Source organism: Natator depressus, chromosome 10, assembly GCF_965152275.1.
Source record: "Natator depressus isolate rNatDep1 chromosome 10, rNatDep2.hap1, whole genome shotgun sequence".
Lineage (NCBI taxonomy): Eukaryota > Metazoa > Chordata > Testudines > Cheloniidae > Natator > Natator depressus.
In genome coordinates this window covers 16,955,813-16,980,733 of record NC_134243.1, presented here as the reverse complement: position 1 = coordinate 16,980,733, position 24,921 = coordinate 16,955,813, and the positions used below count along the sequence as shown (strand labels likewise).

Below are 24,921 nucleotides of genomic sequence, written 5' to 3'. Positions count from 1 at the left end.
CTGCGCCTGTGAGTGCTGAGAAGTTTCCATTGCAAATGCAGGAGCTGAAATGGGTTGGATTGCAGTAGTATGTGTGTCTGTGAGAGGGAGAAGCAGAAGGACATCAGGAAATCAGCTAGGAAAGCCAAGAGAGGAGCAGAGAAGCATTGGCAGCATGGCGATGAGAGGAACAGGAAGCCAAGAGAGAGTACTTCTTTGGGGCAGAATGCTGGCCGCAGCAGGCTAGGAATTGTGAACAAGGAAATTGCCTCGTGTTGTTCCTATTGTGCATGGGAAAGAGGAATTTGTATACATGCTTGGTAAATAAACAGGATTGCACCAAAGAAATACCAGACTTGTATCATCAATTTCAGCTCATAACAGAAACAACCCAGAAAGGCCTTGAATATTGGCTAACCACTTAGGCTAAAAGGGACAATAATATTTCCAGCTGGCTACTGTTGGTTGACACACCAGAGCACACATAGCAGTCAGACCGTCCTGGTGGGGTCAGTCAGTGCCACCTGAGATCACGCGCACAGTGCACACATGGTATGTGGCTAAGATAGCCATGTCATGTCCACTAGTCTCCCCTGAAATACCGGAAAGAAGGTGGTGGTAAATTTGAGTGCCATGGCATTATTTCCAAATTGCATTCCCTAGTTATGATTAACGCCACTCCTTTGCAAAAATGAAAAAGAAATTCGAATTTCTGCTCCCTGCATCCTCTCAGTATTGCCTCTCCTCATGTTCTTACTGCAGAATACAACCTATTACCGAGAATGAGCTAGTGAAGAGTACAGAAAGGAGATAGATTTCTGGGTCCTCGCTTCATGCGATTCTGGGACTTTGCCCTGTTTGCTTTGCACTGCGCATTTGACTGGCCCAGTGCTGCCAGACAGAAGTCAGCGACTTTTCTTTTTTGCAAACTTTGAGAGAAAATGGGCCTTGGACATTGTGCTGAGCTGACTGACACCGGAAGGTTTGGGCAGTATCTGGAGAGGAAACACTAAAACAGGACTGTCCCGCTGAATACTGTGGGGTTGGTAAGTATGTAATGAGATGCAACAGGGAAGGGGTTGGGGAGGATTAATAAGGGACAGGCCTGAATTAACCCCAGATGTGGACCTTGTATTCACAGCTAGGTTTGGAGCAGAGTTTGCAGCTCAAACCCCAATCTGTAATGGACCAAAGCCAAAGAACCCAAACTTTGCAGAATTTTTTGTTCCATTTCATTCTCTTTCCATCCTTCCACAATCAGAGATGGGCCCAAGAAGGATGTTCCTATGCTGACTCAGGAGGTCTAAGATTAACTCCTGGTTGTCCCACAAGCTTCCTGTGTGACCGGGGCAAGTCACTTCATCTCTGTCTGTTTCCCATCTGTGTAATGGTGATAACAATTAGAGCTGTGTGAAAATTTTTAAAAACCCTCGTTTTGGGTCAAACTGACAATGAAATTTTTCAGAATGTTTGGTGAATCAAAAATTTGGAAAAAAAATTGTTTCTGGTTGAACTAAAATTTTCATTTTGATACTGACCCTTTTGAATCTTTCTAATATGTTGTTTAATAACATTAAAGGATTTCTTTTAAATGAAAAGTCGTTTCAAACACAAAAAGCGAAATGTTTTGCTTCAAAAATGTTTAAAACAAAACATTATGATTTTTTCAGATTTTTGCTTTTGTTTGTTTTTTTCAACCAAAACAATTTGGCAAAAGTGACACAAGTTATCGAAATGTTTCAATGTCACCAGATCCTCATTTTTTTTTTTGCCAGAAAAAGGTTTCAGATGAAAAATTTCACTCAGCTCTAATAATGTCTTCCTTCCTCCCACCCCTTGTCTGACTTCTCCATTTAGATTGAAATCTCCTCAGAGCAGAGAATGTTTCTTAGTGTGTGTGTGTGTGTGTGTGTGTGTGCACGCGCGCGCGCAGTGCCTAGTTCAATTGAGCCCTGGGTTCAGCTGAGGCCCCTACATGCTACTGTAATACAAATAATAATGAAAGTTTGGCTACAAACGCTCCAAAGTCCACAGGCACTTGGATCTGGTGCATTAGTTCAGCTCATTGTAAAGCTGGAAGCCTTCTGTGAAATTTGGATTCTGGCTTGATTTCAAACATCCCATTGCCATGTTCAGAATGTTGCATTCTGGGCTTTTAATTGGGTACCCTCTCTAATGACACCCCCAAATTAAGGCTGAATTAGATTCAAAAACTCTGACTGGCTGAGCCTATTCTGCAAACTATCTGTTTACTGAGCACTGCGAGTATGGTACAGTCAATAGTGCAGCAGCCCAAGGTTAAGCCCTAGGAACGGAGCCAGCTTTGGGGCTTTCGCTGTCCTAGGCAGACTAAAAATTCTGTCACCCATAGTGCTTAGTCACTCACATAATAAACCTGTCACAAAACATCTTCCTGCCTCAAGCAACCTCCCTTTCTGCTTGTTTGGCAGAACTGGCTCTGCCTGGAAGCTTGCATCATCTTCTGGCTATAGTGCGCTCTCATATCTATATAAGACATATATAGGATTCCCTCATCTCTATAGTTACACCTACCTCTTTTCCATATAGTCTATTGAGCTACTGTGCAGTGTTAAGTCTCTATGCACTTGGAGCTCAATCCTGTAACATGCTGAGCAACCTGTCCTGATCCACCAACGCACTAAGTGTGGGTATAAGGTGCCTGAAGTCAATGGAGCTAGTCCGTACTTAGAAGTTCAGTGTGTCTCAGATGATTTGCTGGATCAGAACAGAGTGAGCAGGTGAAAGACTGAGCCTTTAGAGAAGATGGCATGTGGAAAAAAGGCTGAAAACAATTGCTTTGAGGGTATTTCAAAACAAAACCAACATGAGCATTGTTTTATGATCGCTATTTGCCAGGACCTTTTAGGAAGAAAATGTTCTGCAGTAAAATGTCTGCCTGAATTAGAGACTGGAGAGACAAGGTAATCTCTTTTATTGGACCAACTTCTGTTGAAGAGCCAACTTCTGTTGGTGATTCGAGCAGAGATAACACATCGTCTCTGGATTAGAGGATGACAGATTGGTGTCAGTAACTCAGAATTCTAAGGTTTCAGAGTAGCAGCTCTGTTAGTCTGTATTCACAAAAAGAACAGGAGGACTTGTGGCACCTTAGCGACTAACCAATTTATTTGAGCATAAGCTTTCGTGAGCTACAGCTCACTTCATCAGATGCATCCGATGAAGTGAGCTGTAGCTCACGAAAGCTTATGCTCAAACCTGTCAAAAAGAAAAGCCACAGGCATACCCGCAACAATGATCCCCATCTAAGCAAATATTAATGTCAGCTCTTGCAACCTAAGATAAACAGAATCTCACTCCCAACTGTTGCAAAGAGCCATTCCCAGAAGCCCAAAGACTTATAAAAGAGGAGCTACCACTTGCCATGAACCTTGCACAAGAAACTAAAGCAGTGAAGAGAATGTAAGAGTGATTAAGAGCACAGCAGATAAAATCATTCAGGGTCATACAAGTGGCCTCTCATTTTGTGCACATACAAGGTTTGCATACACAATTGCTGCAAAATATGTCCTTGGAAAATTAGACCGAGACAATGGATGCTGAGGGCATTCAGTCAACATTGTGCAGGATGCAGCCTGAAGCCCTCGCAGTCCCACCTCAGTATCACTGACCCTATTGTTATACTATTCTAGCATCTAAGGCATCAGGGCCCCAATAAATAGGCACTGTACTAACACATGTTAAAATACAGCCACTCTACCTATGAGGTTACAATCTAAGTTACCACAAAAAATGCACGTGGACAAAACAAAAGGGAGCTGGTGGAGGACAAGGTAACAACAAAGCAAACCTCTTAAATGCCATAACTATTAGTTGCAGAGCCATCAGTATAGTATGCAGCCTTCATTCATACTCACAGAACTCCACCAGCAGATACTTAGTTTCCTTCAGTGCTCTGTCAAAGTTGCTCTTTTTCAGCACCAGAATGTTGTTCTCCTCTTTGATTTTGGGGAGTCTGGCTTTCTTTGGCTTTGTTTCCTTTGGGCCTATTCCATCCTCTGCTGCAAGACTTGGGAGAAACAGTAACATGAGGAATGAAAGCCACAGTGTCTTCATCCTGCACCTACTGCACTTCGCAGGCACAGAGTGAGAAAAAGGGACTAAGAGCTGAATGTTTGCTGTTAAAATGGCCATTACCTTATCAGCAGACCAAGTGGCTAATTCCCACATGATAACATTGATAACCAAAAGAACACCTTCTTGTCAACTCTTGGAAATGGGCCATCCTGATTATCACTACAAAAGGTTTTTTGTTTTTTTTTCTCCTGCTGATAATAGCTCACCTTAATTGATCACTCTCGTTATAGTGTGTATGGCAACACCCATTTTTTCATGTTCTCTGTGTGTGTGTGTGTGTGTGTGTGTGTGTATATCTTCCTACTGTATTTTCCACTGCATGCATCCGATGAAGTGGGTTTTAGCCCACAAAAGCTTATGCTCAGATAAATTTGTTAGGCTCTAAGGTGCCACAAGTACTCCTGTTCTTTTTGCTGATACAGACTAACACGGCTGCCACTCTGAAAATTGACAAAGTCTGCCATGAGTGGAGCCAACCTTCCTCCTCTACAGGAAAGTCAGAGCTGTTAAGTGATATGCTCACTTTTTAGCAATGCTTGGAAAATCAATTCCTGGGCAGTTAAGGGGGAAAGGTTCTCATCAACGAGAACAATATCTGGCGAGGGAGAGAGGAAATACTGAATAAAGCTTGGCTGTAGAAATGAGAGTTGGATTAATAATGTACCTATAATTAAGAACATCAGCTATGTTATTAACTTTACCCAGAGTTGATGTAGAGATGACACGGATGTCCCCATTGGAACTTAGGTGCCTATGAACGTAAGGGGGCCTTGATAACTGCTCTTAAGGATAATATTTGGTCATCTGTTATACTAATGGGACTGCTTACTGAAGGTCTGGTCCAAATCCCATTGACATTAGTAGAAAGACTCCCATTGATTTACGAGGGTGTTGGATCATATCCCAAATAAGCTACAAGTCAGTGGGTGAAATCTTGGCTCTGCTGAAATCAGTGAGAGTTTTGTCATTGGCTTCACTGGAGTTAGGATTTCACCTACTTTGAGAAGTGGTAGCAGCATCTGGCCCATAGTAATTAGCTAATGTCTCCATAGACCTCTGAAGGTGCAAAGCACTCTGTAAATTCAAAGCAGTATTACTATAAACTGTTAGAATTCTATATAGTGCATATGTGGGTACCCTTGTCAGAGCATGTTGAAGAATATCCTTACAGAGAGATGGTGCATTACAGGAATAACAGATGGCTTATTTCCCAAAATATTTGCCACATGGTAACTAAAAAAGAAACCGCCTTGTACATTCCTAATGCCCTTTTCTTAGATTATTGACTGGAATGCAATATAGCATACAGGCCAAAGTTACAGCTTCTGCAGAGGAGACCAAATGGTCTGTTAAAACAACGAGGAGTCCTTGTGGCACCTTAGAGACTAACAAATTTATCTGGGCATAAGCTTTCGTGACATCTCACTGAACCTCTTCTTTACTGACATTTCCAGGGTGTAGATGGCCATTTCTTTCCTGGGACAAGTATTGAATGGTGTCTTCACCATTATAATTTTTTTTTCATAAAGCAGTCATGCAAAGGGTCAGGATGATACCATTTCTGAGAAAGTCAGGAAACCTGTTCTAGGAGGTCCACTTACTCATGGCTATAGAGGCATCTGGTTTTTGAGAAGAAGAAAGGGAGAACATGAAAATATTTGATAGGGTGTTAGGGAAGGAAGATATGGTCTAGTGGCTAGGTCCGGTGGCTAGGCCTTGTTTCCAGTCTCCGCTCTGCCATTGTTCCGATCTGTGACCTTGAACAAGACACTTTGCACCTCTGTACCTTAGCTTCTCCATCTGTAGAATGGCGGTCATACTACTACCTTCCTTTGTGGAACACCTGGAGATATAGGGATGAAAAACACTGTATAAAGGGGTGTTACTTGTTCAAAGCACAAACCAAAACTGTTAATTACAAGCTGTTAATTACCAGTCTACAAAGAAAGGCGATAGTGTGCCTCTAAATAGGGATACAGATGTTAGTAACTTATTCAGATCAATAAAAATATAAAATAAAAGTTCTTTAGAAACTAGTCCAAATTTTTTAAAAATATGCCTGGTATTATATGCGCCATTTTAGCAAATGATAAAGTAGAAATGATAGATTATTCTGTAGCTGTATTTTCTCTTTCAGGCATTGTTGTAGTAGAGCCTGATTGGAAGCCACTGAAGTCTGTGGAGAAATTCCATTGACTGCAGTGGGCTTTGGATCAGGCTCATAATGTGACTGGAACCATATTCTCTTATCATGCACATAGAACTCTTAATGAAGTAACTGAGAGCTGTGTGTACACTTGAGGGAAAGATATGACCCTATATAAACACTGTTGCTAAATCAACAAATGCAAAAGGATTTTGTAAGAATGACTGACAAAAACTAGAAAGAGGTTGGTTTGACTTTGGTTGTATTTTTTCTATAATCTGCTCTTTTCAAAGTTCTTTTATAAGTGACATCCAGGGAATGAAAAAGTATCTAAGAATGTGACGAGGCCTGCATGGGCTATCTGAGACGAACATCCTTTCAGTAGTTATCTCAGATCACAGCCTAAGCCGCCTAAGTAATAAACCTACAATGACAAGGTCATTTGTTCAAGTAGTTACTCTTCACTGTCTGCCACTGAAACAAGTGATAAGTAACCTAAATCCTTCATGAAGAACCCTTATCAGTGAATACCGCAGTATATTGGGAAAGGTTGTTGACCTCAAAGTTATGGAAAGAGGTTAGAGTAAAGCAGAGTAGTTCAAAGAATGAAGAGTACTTGTGGCACCTTAGAGACTAACAAATTTATTTGGGCATAAGCTTTCGAAGCTTATGCCCAAATAAATTTGTTAGTCTCTACAGTGTCACAAGTACTCCTCATTCTTTTTGCTGATACAGACTAACACGGCTGCTACTCTGAAACCTGTCAGGGTAGTTTAGGAAACAGGCCTGTCGGGGCCAGGTGGCAGAGGGGAAGAGAATCTGTTTGCTGAATTGTGCAGAAAATTGAAAATTCAAGGGTGTAAAAATCATTCACAACAAAATAGCAAAAATGGTCAGTACTTTTGCACAGCCTTGGTTATAGGAAATAGTGCTTTATGTCGTTAGAGAACTGTGGAAATACTAAATGCTGCAGAACTGGAATGTTAGCTGTCAATTAATATTATATGCAATGTGGTTGTAGCGGTGTCAGTTGGGTGAGGTAAAATAAAAAGTGAATGTTATATAAATATACTTCTTGGTAAGAGTTCTTTTTAAATGGCCGTGCACATTAAAATGTGATACCCTTATTGGGATATGAGTCAAATGCAACATACGGACATTTGGGCCGCATCTGTATATTCTGATATTTTAAAAATTCCTTTGAAACCAAATGCAAATAAAGAAGTTTTAAAGTGATTTAATGTATTTTCAGAGTAGCAGCCGAGTTAGTCTGTATCCGCAAAAAGAAAAGGAGCACTTGTGGCACCTTAGAGTCTCTAAGGTGCCCCAGGTACTCCTTTTTTTAATGTATTTTATTATTATTACTCTTATTGATAGCTTTGGTAAACACTTTGCCCTGAGTTATCACCGTCCATCTAAGGCTTGCAACACACTTACAAACATCAGTTTATTTAGCCTCACGGTAGTTTTGTGACGTAGATAAGTATTATTGCTCATTTTACCAAGTCCAACTCCATTAAAATCAATGGAAAGGTTCCCACTGACTTCAGTGGAGTTGGGTCAGTCCCTAAGTGATTTGCCTACAGTCACAAAAGAAGTCTGAGGCAAAGCCGTGACTAGAACCTGGGTTTCTTGACATCTGAAGCTGGGTTTTAATAACCACAAAATCATCCTGCTCTCTGTACTGTATGTTCTTATGCATTATTCAGCTCAGATCAGAAGACAGAGAGGGTGATCTAGAGTGTCTTTTAAAAAATTGACAGGTTTCAGAGTAACAGCCGTGTTAGTCTGTATTCTCAAAAAGAACAGGAGGACTTGTGGCACCTTAGAGACTAACCAATTTATTTGAGCATAAGCTTTCGTGAGCTACAGCTCACTTCATCAGATGTAGCTCATGAAAGCTTATGCTCAAATAAATTGGTTAGTCTCTAAGGTGCCACAAGTACTCCTTTTCTTTTTAAAAAATTGTTTTGTTTAAATATAAAAGACACCTTACAACTTGTATCTCTGCAAAGTTATCCACTCGATCTGAACTGAAAGGAGTGTATATGTCTTTAGAATCCCACCTTCAGCCTCCTTCTGTTACTTCAGCAGAGATGGATACAGCGTGGATTCATTGTGTCTCTTAACCGTGCGAAAAATAAAGGCATCTGTAGAAGTTGTTCAAAGAAATACTCGATAAACTTTAAAAGAGCATTATAAAGCCTTTTTAAATGTATCGTGCAGTCATCTCTAAAATGGAAAGATGTATTAACTTCCCACCCTCTAAAGAAAATAGAACTGGAAAGAAAGAGCAATATACAAATACAAAAAGGTTTGTCAGCATTTTTGTAAGTGCATGGTGTTCAGTGTGGCAAATTGCCATCTAGTGGTATGTTGAGGGAATAGCAAAGTCATATAGGCTACTTTTAGTGTGATGGTGTAATTAGAATGTACAGCTATGGTAAGGACTTGTGGCTTCCACAATGTCTCTGTCCAAGTGCTATGAGCTCAACACACATTCCAACTGACAGCACTGTACAGTTTTGTTAGCACTTTTCCATAAGAAGCTAAATCTCATCCAAGATTAACAAGATTAGGTCTCTTTTGCCTCTTTCATTAGTGTAAATCAGGAGTAACTCCACTGAAGTCAATGGAATTACACTGGTATGAAACTGAATCCGGCCAGAAGAAATGGACTAGAAAGTGAAGTGTTTGGTGTACTCACCACTTGATAATGCTGAAGATAAATATGCTAATGAAAATGCTACTGTCATAAATATAAAGGGAAGGGTAACTACCTTTCTGTATACAGTGCTATAAAATCCCTCCTGGCCAGAGGCAAAATCCTTTCACTGTAAAGGGTTAAGAAGCTACGGTAACCTCACTGGCACCTGACCCAAAATGACCAGTGAGGGGACAAGATACTTTCAAATCTGGAGGAGGGGGGGAAAGGCTTTTGTCCGTCTGTGTGATACCTTTGCCGGGAACAGATCAAGAATGAAAGCTCTCCAACTCCTGTAAAGTTAGTAAGTAATCTAGCTAGAAAATACATTAGGTTTTCTTTGTTTTTTGGCATGTAAATTCACTGTGCTGGAGGAAATGTGTATTCCTGTTTTTGTGTCTTTTTGTAACTTAAGGTTTTGCCTAGAGGGATTCTCTATGTTTTGAATCTGACTGCCTGTAAGATTATCTTCCATTCTGATCTTACGGAGTTGTTCTCTTATCTTTTTTTGTTCTAATAAAGTTCTGATTTTTAAGAATTTGATTGGGTTTTTTGGGTCTTAAAAATCTAAGAGATTTGTGCTCATCTTGTTTATTCTCAAGCCTCCCCAGGAAAGGGGATGTAAGGGCTTGGGGGGATATTTTTGGGAAATAGGATCTCCAAGTGGTCCTTTCCCTGTTCTTTGTTTAAAACACTTGGTGGTGGCAGTGTTTTACCTAATCCAAGGGCAAAGACTTTGTGTCTTGGGGAATTTTTAACCTAAGCTGGTAGAAATAAGCTTAGGGGGTCTTTCATGCGGGTCCCTACATGTGTACCCTAGAGTTCAGAGTGGGGAAGGAACCCTGATAGCTACTGTAATCTGAAACCTGTTATTATTTACAAGTTCACAATAATAATTAAGGTAGAAAATTTCAGTTTAAAATAACAAAGTCCAGTGGGGGCACAGATTGTCGATAGTTTGTATTCTGTTTGCATTAACTTATCCAACTGTGCTTATTAGACAGCTTTCAGGATGTGGCTGTTGGTTTTTGTTATTTGTTTTTGCCATTGCAGATGAATGATCCACCACGAATATTCAATGACTTTTTCACACAGTTGGATAAGTCAGTATCATGAAGACTTTATTTAAATTACGAATTCTCCAGTTCTTGTGGACTCCCCCATCACCTTCTAGATTATTCCACAAAGATAACAGGCGTCTTGTGGCTTACATTGTTTCACACTATGAATCTATAAACCGGTGTGAACAGGAACTGCCAGAACACTTCAACTTTGCAAGTGATGTCCTAGACAAATGGTCTCAGCTGGAAAAGGTAGCAATTATTTTACGTCACAGATATTGGGCCAGATCTTCAGGTGGTGTAAATCAACTATAGAAGAGATATGCTGATTTACACCTGCTGAAGAACTGATCCTTTATTTTCTTTTCTGTCTCAGAAATCTTTGTATCTTTGAGGCATCAGCTACAAAAGATAATTTGCCTTTTAATGTTAGAGATACCTTAATCTCTCTGTAACAATAAGGGATCAGCCCACTAGTGATGTGTGGTACTTGTTCTTGTTCTTTCTCTTAAACCATTTCATATCTCCTTGCTTATTTTAACTTCTTGAGTTTTCTGCTAGGCTGGGAAGAGACCTGCAAATGCAGCTTTCTGGTGGATAAATGATAAGGGAGATGAGGTGAAGTGGAGCTTTGAGGAGCTGGGATTTTTGTCTAGAAAAGCAGCCAATGTGCTCTCTGACCCATGTGGATTGCAAAGAGGAGACCGAGTAATAGTGATTCTACCTCGGATACCAGAGTGGTGGATACTGAATGTGGCTTGTATCCGAACAGGTTAGTAAAAATATTTGGATATTACTGAATGTGGTAGAGAAAGAAAATAAAATAAAGAAATCTGAAAATCACCAAATTAATTTGAAAAGAGTATGTAAGTTAATGAATTGCTAGGCCAATGTGCCTAATTAGTAGTTATAGTAATATTGTTCCTTTGTACTGCAGTAGTGTCTCAGAACCACAGTCATAGACCAAGCCCCCACTGTGATATGTTCTGTACAAATATGGAGCCCTCTGTTACAACCATGCCACCCCAGTGGCTTCAATTACAGGCCAGATTTGGCCAATTATATTATAATTGAAGGCAGAATATATTAATTTGATATAACCAAACAGTTAAACAATTTGGGCTAACAAGTTGCTGTTATAATTTTGCAAATTTTGTGTCATCTGCAAATTTTATAAGCATTCTGTCCACTCCATCATCCGATTCATTAATGAATGTATTGAATAGTACCAGTCTGTCCTGGGTCCAGTACTCGTCAATAGTTTCATTAATGATTTGGATAATGGAGTGGACAGTATGCTTATCAAATTTGTGGATGACACCTAGCTGAGAGAGGCTGCAAGCACTTTGGATGACAAGATTAGAATTCAAAAGGACCTTGATAAATTGAGAATGGGTTTGAATCAACAAGATGAAATTCAGCAAAGACAAGTGCAAAGGTAGGAAAAACCGAATGTATACAAAATGGGGAATCACTGGCTAGGCAGTAGTACTGCTGAAAAAGATCTGGCATTTTGGTGGATCACAAATGAATCAACAATGTGATGCAGTTGCAACAAAGGCTGGTATCATTCTGGGGTGTATGAACAGGACTGTTGTATGTTTAAATCTTTGCCAGAAGCTGAGAATGCGCAACAGGGAATGGGTCATTTGATGATTACCTATTCATTCCCTGGGGCACCTGGCATTGGCGGATGACAGGATACTGGGCTAGATGGGCTTTTGGTCTAACCCAATATGGCCATTCTTATGTTCTTAAATGGGCTGAATCAAACCCCAGCTCTAAACATCTTCAACTTTGGCGTATTCAAGATCTTGACTGACAGTTGGTAACTTGGGCCCATCTTTGCTCATGATCTGAAATAATTGCTTGTTCATTCTTAACATGGACTTTGCCATCATATCATTGATATGACCTTCATGTGTGTTCTCTAAGGGGTGGGCTCTTTATAAGTGACTCCATTTCTTTGTGGCTGGTGTGCCTACTGTCATCTAACTAAAAACCTTTTAAAAATTCATCCCCAATTTAGAAAAATAACATTGTTGCTCTTTTCTAGGAATTGTCTTTATTCCAGGGACATCCCAATTAACGGCCAAAGACATTTTCTATCGACTCCAGGCTTCGAAGGCCAAGTGCATCATTACCAATGACACACTGGCACCTGCAGTGGATTCTGTCATGCCTGATTGCCAGTTTCTGAAAACCAAGCTAATTGTTTCTGAAGGCAGCAGGGATGGGTGGCTAAACTTCCAAGAGCTACTAAAGTAGGTATCAGCTGTTTTAGCAATGTCACTATGAGATTAAACAAAAGCCAGGTGTATCAGTTATATAAACTGATGAGGAATCCTTCACTTTAGAATCCATTTCTAGCATAGACTCATAGACTTTAAGGTCAGAAGGGACTATCATGATCATCTAGTCCAGCGGTTCTCGAACTGTGGGTCAGGACCCCAAAGTGGGTCCCGACCCCATGGGGTCACCAAGGCCAGCATTAGACTTGCTGGGACTCGGGGCAGAAGCTGAAGCCCGAGTTCCACCCTCACTGCTTGGGCTGCAGCCTCCTCTTCCCCCACACCCCACCCTGGGGCGGCGGGGCTTGGGCTACCTCCCCACTCCATGTCATGTAGTTACTTTGTTGTCAGAAGGGGGTTGTGGTGCAACGAAGTTTGAGACCCCCTGATCTAATCTGACCTCCTGCACATTGCAGGCCACAGAAGCTCACCCACCGCCTCCTGTAATAGACCCCCTAACACCTGGCTGAATTACTGAAGCCCTCAAATCATGATTTAAAGACTTCAAGTTACAGAGAATCCACCATCTACACTAGTTTAAACCTGCAAGTGACCCATGCCCCATGCTGCAGAGGAAGACGAAAAACCTCCAGGATCTCTGCCAATCTGCCCTCGGGGGAAAATTCCCTCCCAACCCCAAATATGGCGATCAGTTAAACCCTGAGCCAACACCTGGGAAAGAATTCTCTGTAGTAACTCAGAGCCCTACTGCATCTGGCGTCCCATCACAAGCCATTGGGGATAATGCTTCCAGCAGTTACAGATCAACTACATGCCATTGTAGGCAATCTCATCCGACCATCCCCTCCATAAACTTATCAAGCTCAGTCTTGAGTTAGGTTTTTTTTCCCCTGATGCTCCCCTTGGAAGATTTGAATGAAAAGCTTTGCCATCCCTCCACTCACTCACTCTAGTTACTGCATTAACTTTAATTTCTCTTCCTTGCCTTCAGGGCCCTGAAGAGCTCTCTCCTGGCCTGTGCCTTAGACCTTCTGTCTTTGCACGTTCCCCCAGACTCCATTCTGTCAACAACACCAGCCACAAAGCGCCATTCATTTCCCTCTCCCATTCCACACCTTTGTCCTGGTTGCCTCATTTGTGTGCAGTAACTTACCCACCTTCTTGTCAGATCATGCCTTCTCACAGCTTGCTGCTGTTTCTACAATGCCCACAAAAGAGCAATTTACAACCCCAAAGCCTCCCTTTGCAATTTATCTTATCTGTGCCTGTTTTTTAGAGCCCAATCCAAAGCCCACTGAAGTCAGCAGAAAGATCCCCTTGACTTCACTGGATTTTGAATCAGAGCCTTAGACTGAGTTCTGCGGGGCTGTGACTGGTTTTGCTTGTGAATGCTGTTCAGCTTTGAGCCTCTGGACATCTCTGAGTAAATAATTATAGAAAAAACCTCTAGAATATGCTGTTGGTTCTCATATCTTAGATTGCATGAGCTCCCACATGGAGGCACAGTCTGTCAATAGCAGAATCCCCGGAGTTAGTCTGTATTGCTGTATTCTACAGAGTCATAACTAGTGCAGCTGTTTATTTTGTAAGACTAGTAACCGAGCCCAGCATTGCTCTGTTAATGTCTGAACTGTAGCAAATATTGTGGGCTCTTTTGAAAAGAGTGCATATAGTCACTGTTAGGAATTATGTGTTCCACAGGGTGGCACCGGCTGACCATAACTGCATCAAGACCAAGAGTCGAGACCCAATGCTCATCTATTTTACCAGTGGAAGCACAGGACCTCCAAAAATGGTTGAACATTCCCACAGTAGTTACGGCATAGGATTTACAGTCAGTGGCAGGTATAACCCCTAACTGCTCCTAAGAGTCTGACTTAGTGACATGATCCCTTGTTGAAGGGAAAGGAGGCAGTGACAGTAAAAGCCTTATAAAATTAGATATTTCAATAGCAAAGAAACCTGCTTTCCCCTCCCCCTTAAAACCACGATGAAAAGCTTTTTACAGCAAGAAATTGCAATTCAGATCATCAGCAATAATGATTTGTCACCCAAGGGACAGGGTAAGTGGACTATTCCACTTGCAGAAAAACAGGATAAAGCTCAATTTTTAATAGCACATGGGCGTTCCTGAAAATTAAAGTTTCCTGGGCCAGATCCTCAACTGGTATAAATTGTCATAGCTTGGTTGAAACCAATGGCAATGTGCTGATTTACACCAGATAAGGATCTTGCCTCTTGATTTTTGCTTCATGGGGAGGGTGAAATTTCATGAAAATTTAAAAAAATCTAACAAATCATGGTGCAAAATGTTACCCCAAATGGCCACCTCTTGAGTGAAGAAGAGAGAGTGGCCAATTTCTTTCTTTCTTCTGTTTATATCTGCATTACCTTTATTTCCAGCTACTGTGCAATATTGGAATATTCTTTTTATTGAAGTAAGAGGTGATACACATGTCAGACAATAAAGAAGAAAACATGGTCATGTGCAGAGGTCTTCAAAAGTGTGGCATGCTCAGGTCCTAATGAGGTCATTGAGAGCACCTCTGGAAATCAGGCTATATCTGTTACCCAAAAGAACACTGGTGCTGAGCGTCAAGTATGGGGAATACTAGAGTCACTGTGCAAAACACTGGGGTTGAATCTCAAATACACTTGGGATCAGCCGTGTTTGGAGTATAACCTGAACTTGTGAAGCTTGAATGAAAACTTCTTATACTCCCTGGTCCTGATCTAAAGGTGATTGTAATAGAAACACTCCTGTGGACTTCAGTGAGCTTTGAAGCAGCCTTGTCTGGTTATCTATCATTCTGAGGCTTCCCGTTGTATTTTGAGTTTCAACCTTATTGATAACCATATGACTGAGAGAGTCAATAAAAGCCATTTCCTTCAGGTTCCTAGAGAAAGAGCCTGTGGTTTAGCTGCTCTCTCTGATCTGGGTCGCGGGGGGGGGGCGAGCGAGAATCTCCAAATGCTGCATTCAGCTCTGGAGCTGGATGCAGGCTTTGTGGCTCGAGCCCACTGCTGTAAATAACACATTCTAGAAGAAAACAGTAAATTTGAAACATGAAAAGAGAGAGAGAAAGAAAAGAGGAGGGGGCCCAAGAGAGGAGAGGGGAAGGATCTTTACGATTAAATTTAATTTCTTATGAACTTTGTGCCGTTCAGTGAATGTGGCTTGCTGACACCACATCTTCTAAATGAGGCCTCCAGCCCCTTTTCCTTATTATCTAGTAACCTGCATTCCACTCTCTCATGCTGCATGCGGCAGCCTCTGACAGTAGATAAATTCTTTCCCTCTGAATTATCAGGTACTGGCTGAATCTGACTCCCTCAGATATATTCTGGAATACGTCAGACACAGGATGGGTCAAGTCAGCCTGGAGCAGCTTTTTTTCTCCCTGGAGTAGCGGATCGTGTGTCTTTATACACAATATGCCACAGTTTGAACCAACAACTGTCGCGAATGTAAGAATAACAATTCACACTGCAGGTTTTATTTCTATTTTGCATAAGTGAAGCAGACCCCGACCATTCAGAATCAAATACACACTGACCCTCATAGAATCATAGAATATCACGATTGGAAGGGACCTCAGGAGGTCATCTAATCCAACCCCCTGCTCAAAGCTGGACCAATCCCCAATTTTTGCCCCATATCCCTAAATGGCCCCTTCAAGGATTGAACTCACAACCCTGGGTTTAGCAGGCCAAAGCTCAAACCACTGAGCTATCCCTCCCCCCTAATACACACCACTCGCCCCCTTCTCCCCCCAGCAGCACCAGGCTCCCTTATTTTTAGTGCCTTCTGAGGAAAGGGGCAGGCAATGTCCTATATGCACCCTCTCTCACCCTGGATTTTCAAACAGTGGCTGACGAGCCCACTTCTCCCTGTTGTGTGTCAAGGATCCAGCCACAGAGCCCACTCCCCTTCACATCAACATCTTCTGAACACAGGACAGCCTGTTTTCCTAAGTACACGGCTGGGAAAGGCTCATCCAGTCCCACTGCTGCCAGTGATCAGGGCTTTTTCTTCAATCTGGAACATAGTAGCCTTGAGTAGTAATTAGCAGCCCTGACATTAGAAACACCAGATATTCAGTCTGATCATTAACCTCTTCATGACTGTCGGAGGGTGAATATTTTTAACGGCTATGGCAATAGGACTGAATGATACAGATCCTGAGACATCACTGGCTTTCCTTACTGAAGTTGAGGGCCAAACTCTTCCCCTTTGTTGAAATCCATGGCATTCCCCATTGTGAATTTGGCCACTACATTTAAAATTATAGGCACTCCAGTTCCACAGTGGTAGGTACGGTACAGGAACCTGAATGGAACAGAATAAATCAGAATAGGATGGTGTTTTCTATGGCATCCATAGCCCCATTAGCCACTCACACATTTGCAGGATCAGGCCTCAATCCATCCTTTCTGTTCAATCTGGTAACTTTCCAATTTTTAATTTTTCCAGACTCTCTCAAGGTATCCCATAACCACTTTCTGCACAGCACCAACTGCCTACTGCATGCTTGTGCAGCACGGTGTTACCAGGTACCATACATCTGCTTATTGGTAATGGTAAATAGAGACGCATTCTTAGTGATAGGACAGGTCTCGTCGTTTGGTTCACTACATTGTTTTCATTTTATTTTCTGCTTTAAATGGCACCTTGTTAAGGGGTCATTCTAACAAGAGAAAATGTTGTGCTGGAATCCTAGAGCCAACAAAAACCCCACGAATTCAGTTCCTGTGCAATATGGGAGCAAATCTTTGGAAAGACAATAAGGATGAACCAAGCCAGTTTGGGCAAGTGCAGCTACCTTCAAACATGAGATTGTTTTAAGGCTCAGAGGTAGCTTGAGGCAAGATATGGTCAACTTTTAGGCAAGACTGGATAAGAGTTATACCTGTGTAAGGCAGAATTTGTCCCATACATTTCAAAGTAAAATGAGCAGTTAAATTGGCCACTCACAAATTGATATTTATTTGGAAGTTGTATCCAATGATATGCTATTCTCTGGAAATATTCAGCTCAAATGGATGTGGTATATGTGTGTTCCTAGCAGTTGTTACACACTGGATAACATATGCAGTTTATTCAGATCTGATCCTGGCCTTCTGGGGTCTTGTAGCCAGAAGAGCAGGTCTTGTGTATATGTTTTAATCCTGCCACAGTTGACTCCTGTCTTGGAAGTGAATCAAAGTTCTGCGCTGCCAACAGCAATGGTGTGAGAGATCTTGGTACCAGTGGGTTACTTTTCTGAGCACAGCTATACAAACCCTCTGCTCTTCTCCACTGTCATAGTATGCTTGTTCACTGGCATAAGTTAGCTGAGATCTCCTGTGTTTTCTTGAGTTATCTCTTCCAAGAAACAGCTGCTCTTTCTTTTCTGTTGACCTCCATAAACGTTTCATTTGCAAGGGATCCCCATCCTGGTACCACTGAAGCAAATGGAAGCTTTGCATTGACTTCACTGGAAACTGGATCAGGACCTAAGATGATCTAAGAGTCAAAGTACAACCTTCTACAGCATGATGACTATTTAAGTTTTCCACAATGGCACTTGAGGTTGGAGGCATGTGTCAACAGTTTAAAGTTGAGGGAGGTTGGCCAGCTAAAACCATTTGAAAACTGTAGGGTTATTGACTCTTATTGTTTTCTGTTCCTCTCGAGTTACAAGTTCATGAGTCTGCGTCACTGTGTGACTGGAGGGGAGCCGCTCAATCCAGAAGTTATGGAGCAATGGAAAACCCAAACAGGTCTGGATATCTATGAAGGCTATGGCCAGACGGAAACAGTACGTCTGCACTAATTATCACATGGTAACCTCTAACAATGTAACCTTACAGGGACACGATGCATCTGTCAAACCGTGGGAAAGGGCAGGAATTTACTTAGTTCAAAGTTGTTAAGGAAGCTATAGGTGAATTAGGTATTGAGTTTTATATAATCAACATAACAACTAGACTTATAGATTTTAAAGCCTGAATGATCCATTATGATTATCAAATCTGACCCCCTGCATAACACAGGCCACAGAATTTCATCTAATGATTTTTTCTTCAAGCCCAGTAACTTGTGGCTGAACTGGAGCAACATTTTGAGAAAGAGAAACTAGAAGTAATTAGCTACAAAAACCCACGTGCCATGCTTTGAATTAAAACAGAAAACCAGCTTCATAGCAAGATTTGTGTATATAGAAATTTAGGGTCTGAACATAACAAAAATACTTAGGGCCAAAGTCAGCCCTTCTTTAATTTTATCTTCAAAGTGGACACACAGTAATGCTGCAAGACCAGGGTCCCTTTACATCCCTTTTCTGGAAAGCTGAGGTGTGTCCACAGAGCCACCCACACAGCCAGCCAGGTACACAAGCAATCTCAGCAGGGGAGGTGCCTATTGGAGGTGGGAAACGTGCACTGAAATGTGTGGACAGTGCCTCTTGGCAGCGACGCTGAACCATCAACTGGTCTCTCTTGCTGGGAGTGGGTTTGTGGGAAGAGAAAAGTTGTGTGCCACTGGACAATTTTGTTTTCTCTTCATACAAATACTCAGAAGAGGTGACATGGAGCTGGCCCTCAAAAGTTATCACATGTGAACATTGTCAGCTAGATTAAAATCACTAAGAACCCTACTATGTTGCACAAATAAAAAAACATGTATTATACAGGTAACAATATGTGCCAACGTGAAAGGAATGAAAATTAAACCAGGCTCTATGGGAAAGGCATCTCCACCTTATGATGTTCAGGTATGTTGATACATTTTCCTGGCTGAGCTCTATCTAAAAGATAGTTCTCATCCTCTTCTCCTCATATTATAGTTGTGAACTGTAAAGAAATTACATTGGACCAGTCAAAACAATCATGTTTTTCTTCCTGCAGGTTGTAGATGACCAGGGTGATATTTTGCCTCGAGGAGAAGAAGGAAACATTGCCATCCGAATCAAACCTACAAGGCCATTTTGTCTTTTCTCTCAGTATTTAGTAAGGAGACTTCTTATTATATTCAGAAAGTTTCATGCCACTTCTCAGACGTATTGAGAAGTCCATAGGTAAAATCCTGGCTCTATTGAAATCAATGGCAAAATTTCCTTTGACTTGAATGGGGCCAGGATGTCACCCAACATGTTCACAAGGTCTCTTAGGGTAAGTCTACGCTGCAATTAAACACCCACAGCTGGCCCTTGTCAGCTGATTCAGGTTCCCTGAGCTCAGGCTACGGGGCTGTTTAATTGTGGTGTAGATGCCTAGGCTCTGGGACCCTGCAAGGGGGAAGGGTCCTAGAGCCCAGGCTCCAACCTGACCCCAAATATCTACACTGTAATGTTATAGCCCCATAGTCTGAGCCCCACAGCCTGAGTAGCTGACATGAGCCAGTTTGCAGGTGTTTTATTGCAGTGTAGACATACCCCAAGAGTCCCACTCTGCTTCACGGTTTCCTCCTTGCTATGAGGTGGGGCAGGCAGCACATTATTCCAGATCTCTCTCTGGCACAGCATACATCCCCTGACATCCCAACACAGCTTTGTTGGTCTGTATGCTCAGTGCTCCACCAATTCCCACTCCTTCCATTCACCTGCAGGGGTGGAGAATAATGTAGCAGCTCTGCAGAAGCTGCTCTGCCCCCCACACAGCTACCCAGGGACATTAAGAGATGTCATATTCCCCTGCACCTATGCAAGCCATCCAAGATTTTGGCCCTTTGAGTCTACGTTCTGCTGAAGAATATAGAGCACGTGTTCCAGCTATATCCTGCATGTGTGGTCTTTTTGTCCTGCCCTCTGTTGGAGACATCATCACACCTGATGAAGTGTGATTGATCTTAGCTAAATATTAGTATACAAACCACAGTACTGAAATTTCAATGCATGGGTGATCATTTTGTCTTTTAAATGGGTATGGTATATACTCCCTAACATGACGACACAAATGGGAATGTTTCATAGGTTAGTGCTAGTGTAACAGGCTTGTAAAGTGTGTATCCTGTTGTCTTCCTCAGTGGATTGTTCTCATGGAGGGTAACTACTCCTGCAGCTTATGGACATACTCCTTGAGATAAAGTGGTAGAGAACTGTGTTTTGCTACTGAAACTCTAAGCTCAAAACCTCCCCTGTCATTGCACTAGTAAATAATAATTTCTCTCTTGAGAAGGAAGGTTGTATATTTGAATAATTAGTTCTGCTGAGGGGAATTTCTGACGGAACACATCTTTCCCTTCTCCCTCTAACACACAGTGCTAATCAGTGTGGCTATATTTTTAAATTCAAATCAGAATATTGCGCAGAATACACTAGTCTTGGAAATATATGATGATACTGTCCTGGTCATGTTTTATTTCTGTGCACTATCGCAAGATGGATGGATTACACTGCACTAAAGATCAGTTAAGGTGTGTGAAATGTTGTTTGATTGTTGTCAGGATAACCCAGAGAAAACTGCCTCCACAGAGCATGGGAATTTTTATATCACTGGGGACAGAGGGATTATGGATGAAGAAGGATACTTTTGGTTTGTTGGAAGGTCTGACGATATCATTAATTCTTCAGGGTAGGTCCATTACTGTTGGGTTTGCAGGTTTATCTTACAATGTTGCTCTGTAGTATCACAAAATACAATTAAAAAAACCCTTTTTCATGAAAAGATCAATAGTTTCATGCCAACGCTCTCTCTTAGATATCGTATCGGACCATTTGAAGTAGAAAGTGCCTTGATACAGCACCCAGCAGTCGCAGAATCAGCTGTTGCAAGCAGCCCAGATCCTATCAGAGGAGAGGTAAAAGGGCTGATATAGAAAGACGTACTCTTTCAGTGAAATGTAGAGTTCCTGCTCTACACAGTATACTTGCTTGGAATGAGTTGCAGATGCTGGGAAAAAAACTTGGAATATAGTTTTAGGTGTCATTATTACAAAAGATCAAACATGGAAAAAAACCAATTTTATGAAGAAATTTGAAATTTCAACTTTGTTTCCATATTACAGAATTTGACATGGAACAATTTTTTGTTTTGTCAAAAAAATTCTGAAATATTTTTTCAACAAAAATTGATTTTTTTAATCGTCTGTGTTTATCCTTTTCTCCCTTTTTTCTCACAGAGGACAGTAAAATTAATTAAATCCAATGGCTTTCTTTTTTTTCTTTTTCCTGCTCTGTAACTTTTCAAAATTTCCCCAGCTTTAGGAGAGTGTCAGAGTTACAGTTTCTTTTATCTTTTTGCAGCTGTTACTTTTCAAAACTTCCTCCACTTTGGAAAAGTTAGAGTAGAAAAAAAAAGAAAGAAAAAGTAAAATAAAGAACCATCCTGGACATGATTAATTCTGTTGCATGCAGAGGCAAACAGGAAAAGGGAGGGAGAAAAAGGAAAAATAAAATTCTAAATTTGAAATTCACCATTTTGATGAAACACTGGATTTTTAAAAAACTGATGTTTTTCAGTTTAAAAATATATCACTTTTCATCTTAAAGTTTCAGATGAAAATTTTTGACCAGCTCTAGACGTTATCTAGTTTTCTTTTTTTAAGTGAATGAGCATGTGAAAAAGCATTGTAGAAATGGTACCTCTTCCAATGTAGTATTTCGAGGGACAAGGTAGGTGAGGTAATATCTTTAATTGGACGAGCGTCTGTTGATGAAAGAGACAAGCTTTAAGCTACACAGAGCTCTTCTTCAGGTCTGTGTAGCTTGAAAGCTTGTCTCTCTCACCAACAGAAATTGGTCCAATAAAAGGTACTACCTCCCCCACCTTGTGTCTCTAATATCCTGGGACCAACATGGCTACAACAACACTGCAAACAAGATATAACATATCGACTAATAAAGAGACACTATAGGTAAGGATCAGATCCTTAGCTGTTGCAAACTGGCATAGCACTCCTGAAATCATAATCTATTGATTTCAGTGTAGCTATACTACTTTATATCAAATCAAGATCTGGCCCAGGGATTTTAACCTCTCAGTATGATTGCTAAATTGCACCAGGCTTTTTTAGTCTAATGGAACTAGATTATCTGACATTAGAAGGGCCCCAGAAGGCCTCAAAGGAAGTGAAACCATGGTTTTATTGTCCAGTAGGGATTCTGGCAGGCCCTGGAGAGCTGTACTGTTCCAGAGCTGCATTCTCTGCAGCATTAGAAGGGGCAGCGTGGGGGCGGGGTGGAGCTAGGAAAGCCATTCATTCAGTATTAACCAAACAGGCAGGCTTTTCTGAGGTTTGTCCCCCACCCAGTACTGAGAGAAAACTGGACATGCTTTTGTCCAGTATGGGATGGAGGACACCAGAGTGTGCTGCTCCACCCCTGCTGCCGTGACCTCGCAGGCACCCCTGGCAGGGACAGGGTCATGGAGTGCGGGGTGGACCCACACCGTTCTCAGAAGTACTGGAAGATCCGGTGTTCCAGGAACGCATGAGTGGCCGTTCTAGTGGAAGCATGGCCAGTAAGTCCATTCCTATGCGGATCCACAGGCCCAACCACACAAAGCAGGTGCACTGTGGGCCACTATAGTCACTGCTGGAGCCCAGAAGCTGCCATTGTAGCTATGCAGGCGAGCCACACTTTGCCCGTCAGTTGAGATTTTATCCCTGCACCTCTCTGCCACATAGATCTGCTTAAATCACGCTTATTTTTTGGTGCTTCAGTCAGCTACATAGCTGTCATCCTCCACTCCAGAAATGGCTGCACTTCACGCTGGGGTGCAGTTTGTAAAGCATTTTTGGATACTTTGGATGAAAGACACTATGTAAAAGTAAGATTATTATTCCACCAATAGCTATTCAGACTCACACCTTAGGCAGAGATTTTCAAAATTGGGCACTCAAAATTTGAATCAATCGAAGCCACTGGGAACACTGAACCTTAGAAAATCAGGGCACTTATTTAAGTGCTTTAGTATGGAATAAGGTGTCTAATTTCATACCCAAATTACAGTCTTTTGGATTTGGGCTTTTTCATGCTCGCATTTTTCAGCCTTGATTGCTTGTTGAAGACTAAACACACCCATTTATTTTCATCGTAACTGTTATTGCACAGGTGGTGAAAGCTTTTGTTGTCCTGGCTCCTGATTTTCTATCACATGACCCAGAAAAATTAGCTCTGGAGCTGCAGGAGCATGTGAAAAAGGTTACTGCTCCCTACAAGTATCCCAGAAAGGCAAGTACCCACCCCCCGCTAAATAAAAGGGGCATATTCTAAGCACAGCTTTCCTAAGTGTTTTGGAAATCAAGCCATGTTTATGACAAAGTACACCAATTCCTTTACAGTCTATTAAAAGCATTGTCTGTATCATGCTCTGAATGCAGTTCATTATGATGGAGTCACTCAATAGAAGCGGTGTGCGCGCACACGCTCACTCACGTCCTGAACTGGGCAATGCTGTAAGGATTGAGAAGAAATGGAACCCATCACTCACTACAAAAACATGATCTTGTAACTCCCTCCCACAGCCTGCTCCCTACCCACAGCTTTAGCCCACTAAACACCAACCTGTTCAGGATCGTAGTAAAAACCTCTTCTGCACTGCCCCACACACAAGTGTGAGTAAGGGGTTCACAGTCAAGCTCAAAGCTGTACCAACAGTACTGACTCCCAGTTCCCTGTCCGAACCACTAGGCAGCAGTTTATTTTGCACATATTTGGGGTTTTTTGTTCTTCCCAGGGACTCACAAGGAACTACGTCCCCAAATCAGAAAGGACCTGCCCTAAATATGCTAATTTTTTCCCACACAGGTGGAATTTGTTCAAGAGCTGCCAAAAACAGTTGCTGGGAAAATCCAAAGGAAGGTATTAAGGAACAAAGAGTGGGGAAGAGCGTAGCGTCATGTGGACAGTCGAGAGCAAAGTTTCTTTCACTTCCACCATCATATGTCTCATGTTTTCACTTTTCTCTATTGGTCCGGTGGTCTAATATTGTGAACAAAGAGCATTAGCAGCATGGATGGGACTATTAACTACAAAAAGAAGATGAGATAAACTTGCTTATAGAGTGCATAATCATTCCCACAGGATTTTAAAATAGAGATAATTTATTAGGACCAGGCGCTCTCATTGATTTAAAAGGCTTTGAATCAGGCCATTTAGGAAAAGAGTGGATATGACTAACAAAAGAGAAGGAGGATGCTGGAATGCAAAGGGAAGATATGAGAATTTGGGAATCTATAGGGGAGGATGGGATGGGAAACAACTTTCTTATCCCAGGAAAATTTTCAAGATTTCAAAAAATTTCCCCATCCCAAATCAAGACAAAAATTCAAAATATCAAAAATTTTCACAGACAATCCTAATTTTTTTTTGTCCAGGTCAGTGGAAACATTTTGTTTCAACATTTTTGAAATGTTTCATTTTAATTTTGACTATTTTTTTACCATAATTAATTTAAATTTCAAAATTAAAAGTCATTTAGAATGAAAAAATTGAATTTTTTATTTCAAAAATGTCCCATTTTGACCATTTCAAAACCTTTTTTTCCCCAATATTTTTTTTCCTAAGCAAGAAATTTGTCAGAACTGATGCTAACAGTTTTGGTTTTGGTGAATCAGCATTTTCCAATGACTAGCACTACTTGTGGGTGTATTATCAGCTGGAAGAATTAGATTTTGGAAGCTTTCTATCCCTGCTGTTTTTATTTGTCTTGTTGAGCTCTTTAGATAATTAACTCCTTAAA

The 24,921-nt window shown here is 41.4% G+C and overlaps 2 protein-coding genes across 3 annotated transcripts in view; one reads left to right on the top strand and one right to left on the bottom strand.

The window, feature by feature from the left end:
• Nucleotides 1-4,170, bottom strand: part of PDILT (protein disulfide isomerase like, testis expressed) — a 38,009-nt gene extending 33,839 nt beyond the window's left edge. Inside the window, exon 1 of the mRNA XM_074965343.1 lies at nucleotides 3,876-4,170. Coding sequence (XP_074821444.1) covers nucleotides 3,876-4,152 — 277 coding nt within the window. The 5' untranslated portion in view covers nucleotides 4,153-4,170. The remainder of the gene's footprint in view (nucleotides 1-3,875) is intronic.
• Nucleotides 858-24,910, top strand: LOC141994878 (acyl-coenzyme A synthetase ACSM4, mitochondrial-like). Of its 2 annotated transcripts, XM_074965341.1 has the most exons (14): nucleotides 858-1,025; nucleotides 9,999-10,258; nucleotides 10,568-10,778; nucleotides 12,063-12,270; nucleotides 13,960-14,103; nucleotides 15,570-15,726; nucleotides 16,733-16,812; nucleotides 17,936-18,059; nucleotides 18,933-19,013; nucleotides 19,147-19,248; nucleotides 20,684-20,811; nucleotides 20,938-21,037; nucleotides 23,292-23,411; nucleotides 23,988-24,910. In XM_074965341.1, exons 2-14 carry the CDS (start codon nucleotides 10,058-10,060, stop codon nucleotides 24,072-24,074), a joined length of 1,743 nt encoding a protein of 580 aa, XP_074821442.1. In that variant the 5' UTR covers nucleotides 858-1,025; nucleotides 9,999-10,057; the 3' UTR covers nucleotides 24,075-24,910. The 2 variants fall into 2 exon arrangements, with proteins under 2 accessions (XP_074821442.1, XP_074821443.1); XM_074965342.1 differs by lacking the exons at nucleotides 15,570-15,726; nucleotides 16,733-16,812.
• The last annotated feature ends 11 nt before the right edge of the window (nucleotides 24,911-24,921 follow it).